General features: G+C 40.5%; 1 protein-coding gene across 4 annotated transcripts; it reads left to right on the top strand.

Annotated features, from left to right (window-relative positions):
* The first annotated feature begins 324 nt into the window (after positions 1–324).
* On the top strand, positions 325–6591 carry P2RY1 (purinergic receptor P2Y1). 4 transcript variants are annotated; one of them, XR_013528887.1, is made up of 2 exons: positions 325–2184; positions 4473–6591. XR_013528887.1 is itself a non-coding variant. In XM_017965742.4 (2 exons), exon 1 carries the CDS (start codon positions 977–979, stop codon positions 2096–2098), a length of 1122 nt encoding a protein of 373 aa, XP_017821231.1. In that variant the 5' UTR covers positions 325–976; the 3' UTR covers positions 2099–2137; positions 4473–6591. The 4 variants fall into 4 exon arrangements, 2 of the variants coding, with proteins under 2 accessions (XP_017821231.1, XP_008981890.1); XR_013528886.1 differs by having other exon boundaries at positions 4235–6591; XM_017965742.4 differs by having other exon boundaries at positions 325–2137.
* Positions 6592–7492: the final 901 nt, after the last annotated feature.

The following is a 7492-nucleotide window of genomic DNA, read 5'->3' as shown; positions in this document are numbered from 1 at the left end:
TGTGTCAGCAACTTCACTTTGGCGGAAGAGAGAAGGAGCGCTCGCAGGCCAATCGCCAGCCACCTTTGACTGAGCGCACCCCTCACCCTCGCCCCCGACTCCGGTAGCAGCGTGCTGGCAGAGGCTGAACTCACTCGGCCTCGGCGGAGACCTGCTCCCCAGAAGACGTCTTCTGCTTCCCGGTGCGCCCTGGGGGACGCCGGCTGGCTGCTGGGGGAACTCGGCGGAGGCACGCCCCTCGCCTCCCCGCGGAGCGCGGACTCGCCCCGGTGCCCAAACTCCGCCCACCCTCACGAGAGCAGAGCTCTCCCGCCTAACCCCTCCGCACTCCGGACGGAGCAGGGCCTGGGGAAAGGCTCCCTGAACTGCGCGGACGCCGAATGGGACGCGCTCCAGAGGCGCACGAGTCTGCTGCCACGCGCGCTCCTATGGCTGCCAGGGGCTGATCTCGGGGTGGGCAGAGGAAGCGGTTAGACGACCCGAAGCTGAGCTGCACCTTTCTAAGGTAGGGAGGAGAAAGATGCCCTAATGAAGTTGATCTTTGAGCAGAGGAGGCTGGGGAGCACTCTCCCCAGGCTAGAACCCGGCAGGGCGAGTTTCGCGTGACCTAGCCGCGCCTCTGGCGCGCTCTGCAGCGCGAACCCGCGGCCCCACAGGAAAGCGCAGTCGGAAAGTTATCCGCGGCGGTGCCCTGCGCGCCCTGTTGTGTAACCTCGGCGTTGCCAGCGGACGGGGAAGTTGCTGGCCTGCCCGACAGCCAGTTCGGTGGCGGTCCGGGGCGGATTTCATGGCCCGCTGCGAACACGGGGCTGGAGCCAGTGTGGGCAAGCGCCCGCGCGCCCCCTCCCGCGGGGATCCCGCGAGCCCGCTCCCTTCCTCTCGCTGGGTTTTCCGATGCTTGCTGCGTCCCTGGCCGCCGCTGCCCTCTTGCCGCCGCTTGCCCCTCGGAGCCGCCGCCTAAGTCGAGGAGGACAGAATGACCGAGGTGCTGTGGCCGGCTGTCCCCAACGGGACGGACGCTGCCTTCTTGGCCGGTCCGGGTTCATCCTGGGGGAACAGCACGGTCGCCTCCACCGCCGCCGTCACCTCGCCTTTCAAATGCGCCCTAACCAAGACAGGCTTTCAGTTTTACTACCTGCCAACCGTCTACATCTTGGTGTTCATCATCGGCTTCCTGGGCAACAGCGTGGCCATCTGGATGTTCGTCTTCCACATGAAGCCCTGGAGCGGCATCTCCGTGTACATGTTCAACTTGGCTCTGGCCGACTTCTTGTACGTGCTGACTCTGCCAGCCCTGATCTTCTACTACTTCAATAAAACAGACTGGATCTTCGGGGATGTCATGTGTAAACTGCAGAGGTTCATCTTCCATGTGAACCTCTATGGCAGCATCTTGTTTCTGACGTGCATCAGTGCCCACCGGTACAGCGGTGTGGTGTACCCCCTCAAGTCCCTGGGCCGGCTCAAAAAGAAGAACGCGGTCTATATCAGCGTGCTGGTGTGGCTCATCGTGGTGGTGGCGATCTCTCCCATCCTCTTCTACTCAGGTACCGGGGTCCGCAAAAACAAAACCATCACCTGTTACGACACCACCTCAGACGAGTACCTGCGAAGTTATTTCATCTACAGCATGTGCACGACCGTGGCCATGTTCTGTATCCCCTTGGTGCTGATTCTGGGCTGTTACGGATTAATTGTGAGAGCTTTGATTTACAAAGATCTGGACAACTCTCCTCTGAGGAGGAAATCGATTTACCTGGTGATCATTGTACTGACTGTTTTTGCTGTGTCTTACATCCCTTTCCATGTGATGAAAACGATGAACTTGAGGGCCCGGCTTGATTTTCAGACCCCAGCAATGTGTGCTTTCAATGACAGGGTTTATGCCACGTATCAGGTGACAAGAGGTCTAGCAAGTCTCAACAGTTGTGTGGACCCCATTCTCTATTTCTTGGCGGGAGATACTTTCAGAAGGAGACTCTCCCGAGCCACAAGGAAAGCTTCTAGAAGAAGTGAGGCAAATTTGCAATCCAAGAGTGAAGACATGACCCTCAATATTTTATCAGAATTCAAGCAGAATGGAGATACAAGCTTGTGAAGGCACAAGAATCTCCAGACACCTCACTGTTGTAATATGGTAGGATGCTTAAAGAACCAACTGCTTCTCCCACCTTTAACTTTCTAGTAAGTTTAGGGGAAAAAAATCAAACCAAGAAAATAGTGAGTTAAAAAAAAATAGAAGTGCCCACATCCACACTTAGCTTGTTTGGGTTTGCTTTCAAAGTCTCCCTTCTTTCTGACTAGAAGTATGCATAATAAAACAACACTAGCTAGTTAAATATTTACTTTCTCTTTTGCATTTAAAATTTACAAGCTTTTCTGTTTAAAGTGTGAGGCACATGAGTATGAGGGCTATTTTGATGTTAGTAATTTCCCTAAGAAAACTAGCCCCCTGCAATTTGAGTTTGTGGTTTATCTAGCTTTTATTGTTTTTAAAAATTCACAGTAGGAATAAAATGAAAATCTACATTCTCAAAGACATTTAGCATAGTATAACAAAACAATAAACTCAGTTCATCCAGTATCAGATCAATGGATCTCTGAGCAGGGTGTCTTTTTCAGTATCTTATAAGCATAGATGATAGTTGACTGAGTGTTTTTAGGGAATTGAATAAAAAAGTAAAGTTAATGAATTTAAAAACCTGAAAAATGATTGTTTTCCAGCTACTTCTGAAAAAGGTCTCATTATATATTGGGTGCTAAATGATGGGGAAAGCCTGCGTATAGTATTGTACTGGTAAAATGCATTCAAAATAATTAAAGTGCGTGTATTTTCCTTGTAAACACCATGAACTCTCTTAGGCATCATGTGATAAAGAGCATTTACTTGCAGCACTGCTGTGCAATGCCTGAGGACTTTGTTTTGTTCCAGGACAAGCCTTCACTCACATCTGTAAAAACAAATTTTAAGAATTGCAAATAAATTACAGACAAAGGTTTGAGTAAAGTCAAATAACTGTTAGTAAGTTAAAGGATATTGGGCAGGAGGACAGTATTTCAGAAAAGGAGCAGTTGACAGTCATCCACAATGCATAGCCTCCAAGTATATTCTCAAATGTGTGAAGCAACTGGGATGGGCAGAAGACATTTTTAAATGAGGGCTTTAGTTTAAATTAAAATCATGGTGGAGAAGGTTCTTTTTGCTTCCTGTAAGTGTTTGAAAACAGAAAATTCCATATGAAAATAAGAAATAGGCAGAATTTGTATAGGTTACATTGACAGAATGGGAAGCTATAATCTTTTGATAAACCTTACATCTTAATATTTAAAGAAAAAACATATATGTGGAGAGGAAAATATAGAGAATTAAATTTAAGTACCTAGATACCATAGCACTGAAAAGTAAAGTACTAATCAAACTACAAATAGAAGACTATTGTTCAGTGTTTTTTTATTACATTTGTTCTCTTCCACATGTTAATGAAAAATTGGTAAAATGCTTCAACAGTGTTAATGTCTTTTACTTAATATTGAATTACTTCATGTCTAGCCCTTGAAATGGTCAGATTCTATATAATGAGAATAATAAGGTGAGATAATGCAATTGACAATCCCAGTGTCAAAGGGATTTTTAGTTTTGAAAGGTAGCCTCCATAAAGTCAACATCAGAGTTTGCAACTGATGGTGGAACAACTTGTTTGAAAGTACTTTACAAGTCGAGCAACATGGGGCTGTATGTTAAGGCAAGAAAGAACCTTAGTGCCCTGTGAAACATAATGACAGGAAATTCAGGTCTTGATTTCAAATGCCTATATAGGTTGAGGATTTCTGAGACCTTCATAGTAGCTTCACTTTACCCAACCTCTGGCCACTAAGATCAATGAAGGAATGCTATATTTAGCCTTCCTAAACAGTGATTATTTTTACATATTCAGTTTTAATGCATAGGATTATAGAAACTAAATCAAGAAGAAACCTGCACCTCCTCATTTTGAGGAGAGAGAGAGTTAGCAAAGTTCTGAGTTCATCAGGCTCATATAACATCTGTTTTGGAATCATACAAGATAAAACCTAAAATATGTCATTACTGCATTGACCTTGTTAAACAAGATCAATATCATTAAACTGACTAAGATGGAAATTACAGGACCTGTAGCAGACTTGAACTTGTAGCCTAATGGTACACATTCATATAATGTTTCTTCACCATTTACTTCAGTTTTATTTCTTTTAGGTCTCAGGATGCTGGATTAATTTAGAGTATGTGTTAAGTACATTGTTTCAGAGTTCAGAGACCTTTGTGAGTGTGGATCCAGTGAGGAGGTGAACAGTGACTAGAAATGCTTGTTTACTACTTGGCATGTTTTTTTTCGAAGTGTTTCTTCTTTAGCTTCATACATCACATATGGACATTGGTGACATGTGAATGCATGCCACATAGTAACAAGAATGATCTTGCCAACTCCTTCCAGGCCAAAAGAAGCCTCTGGGAAGATGTGTGAAAATGGTGAAAACATACAGAAGGACAGGATGAAGCAGTGATCTCTATTGGCTGAAAAACTGATTCAGGTTATATGATGATTGAAGTATGTCAATAGTAAAGGCAGAAATGTGTTGGCATTTTATAAAAAAAACAGCTAAAATTATAGAACTTTTCACCTAACAAAATTTCACACCACAAAAATATTTTAATGGCAAATCAAGGTGTTTTATTGCTTACAAATCAGCTTCTTTGACTCTTTGAACATCAATTTGTGTTTACACTGAAATGACAAAAAGACAAACTAAGAAGAAATATAGCATGCGAGTCAGGATTCAGAATTAAAACCATGATGTTGCCACTCAGCCAGCTGTGAGACTGTTGACCCTTTCAAGACCACGCATGGATTAAAAAGGTTGGATGACATCCATTTGTTGAGGCCTTGGGGGATATGGTAAAGCATGAAAACTAGACAGCCAGGAGCATGTGAAATCTGCTACTGTATTTTCCGGGACTTCATTGCACTCCTTGGCTAAAAAATTCTTGTAAATTTCACAGATTATGAGGTGGACCTGTCACCTATAAATTGTCTTAATCTACTCAGACAAGACACTAAACTGTCTTTGGATACTGTAAGTGTCAGTGCTTATAGCAGCAGGAATTTGGCTAATGACAATTTTTAAAGCTGTAATACTAGTTAGTATCTATTGAAGCTTAAACTTTGCTGGTCAAATTGTAGCTATGGCAAAAGTATTTATTGAAGAAACTCACAGTCCTTCAGTTGTACAGATTGAAAAACTTTCATGAAAGATCCAACATACTAATGTAAATTATATTTATTACAATGTATAATATTAATGTGTCAAACTGGTGTATTTTACAAAATATATGATGCATACATAAGTGAGAGTTATATATTACAGTGCTTTTCAAATATCAGTATCTTGGAATATTTAAGTCTTCACACTTTTTGGTCTAAAATGTGAAAATGTTTCATGATCAAGTGATTAATTTTCCCTAGAAGTGCTTTTGCATGTTTGCCTTTTTATTTAAGTTTTTTCTATATAGGCATAATTTGGTGTCAGACTATTGTAAGATCAATAGTGCATATAAAATATCTTAGCCAAATGGGGTCTGTATTGTCTACATTTTAAATATTAAATAAAAGTTTTTGTTGTCTTTTCAGGAAGTTTATTGTCCCTAAATATGGTCAGAGCTTCCCTTTACAAATACAAAAGTCTTATTTTACATTTAAAGTTATCTATTATGTTTTAGCAGTAGAGTGGGATGGGCATTATATATACAACATTAGAATGTAAGGAAAATCTTTAAGGAGATGGGAAGAAAAAGGCAGCTGGTACAATCAGCTACTGCTGCTTAGTTCTACTTAATTTTTTGTGTTGCTTCTTAAGGTGAGATAAGAAAACCTTAACTCTTTTAAGGTGGAATTTTTAAGTAACACACTACCAGCAAGTTCAACACTGCTGTTGATTTTACTTAAATTCCAAGTTTTATAGTGATAATTGTATATTATTTGGCTGCTGAATTTTGTTACAGTTTTTTTATTCTGTTACACATTGTATTACACACATTGTCACAAATTAATATGAAGGTGAATATATGTTACATATCAAAATTTGTGAATTTGAATTATAGTATGTTTTAGTGCTTTTGCAAAAAATGTTATTTTTATATTATCTGTGATTTAATGTAGATGATTGAACCAGATTTCTTTTTGAGTGATGGTGCTGATGAATGAGCGGTATGGAAACAGTGTTACTTGATATTTTGAGCTTTCTCAGGTTTATCTAAATCAGTGGTAGCTTAACAAAATCCAGACTAATTGTGGGTAATTGTATTTTTAATAAAAGGAAAGTACATTTCCTATAATAGCATAGTATTGTTTGCATGTAGGAATATGCAAAATCTTGTGTGTCTGCATGTGTGTGTGTGTGTATGTGCGTGTGTGTATCTTAGTGTGTGTAAGGCATGGCAGCCAACTTTGTATCTGCTATTTTTAGTAACAGCAGAGCTTCATAATTGTGGTCACTAGAACTGTACTTACCATGGACAATTAAAACTGAAAAAGACTCAATAAAACTGAAACATGATATTATGGCTTCTGTGTTATTACAGTGTTAATACTCACAAATTTTGCCAAACTTTAACAAATAATATACAGACTGGGAAGTACTGTAAAACACACTGAACTAACTCAGTTGTTTTTTTAAGGTGAAGACTGTAAAAACTACAGTGTTAAAGGTAGACGAATCCTGATCAATATTTGATATTTAATGGCCAATAGGAATGTGAGCTAATTTTGTATTGTAAAAGACTTCATGCTACCTTAATGTGTGCTTCTCATACTAGTGTTCTGTGTTAAAAATGTTAGCTGTAATTTTTTCTCATTTAATTTTTAATCTATGGAGGTAATCATGCTAATAATTCTTTGTAGATTCTATTAGCATATATCACCTGCTTTTCCCAGGTTTGTTAAAAAAAAAAAAAAAAGAGTATCTGTGCTACAGTGAAAACAGTGTATAAAGAAATGGGAGCATGCTTAAAGCATTACATTTTTCCCCCCCCAGTGGAAAAGGTAAGTGCATAATTGTCCTGTGTTGGGTTTTCTGGTTGTGTGCTGAGGTCAGTGTTCTGTAAGAGAAACTTATGGGTAGAAAATGCAGATTTCTTGCAGCCTTTAAGATATGTGTCAGTCGTATTAACTCTTTAATTAGATATACTTCGCAGACCTTGCCATTTGGGAATCCTCACTTCTTCACATCAGCTTGAGTAGAGTTTTCTGTGGGCAGGTATGTATGTATATATGTGTGTATATGTCTTAGTACATACATAGAAACAATGCAGACAATTATCTTCCTAACTTAAGAATTTATCCTAAAGCTTTGAGCACCTTTTGATTTTTGAAATCACTTAGGGATTAAAGTCAGAGACGCTTTTCTCTCTACGATTCAAAATATCCATTTTGATTCCCTCTCCTATTTTAATGATCTG

This window comes from Callithrix jacchus, chromosome 17 (genome assembly GCF_049354715.1).
Source record: "Callithrix jacchus isolate 240 chromosome 17, calJac240_pri, whole genome shotgun sequence".
Taxonomy (NCBI): Eukaryota; Metazoa; Chordata; class Mammalia; order Primates; family Cebidae; genus Callithrix; species Callithrix jacchus.
This window is presented reverse-complemented; position numbering and strand designations above follow the sequence as displayed.

Excerpts from the sequence above, each read along its gene's own strand:
- P2RY1 (XM_017965742.4), top strand. The coding sequence starts at position 977 with ATGACCGAGGTGCTGTGGCCGGCTGTCCCCAACGGGACGGACGCTGCC.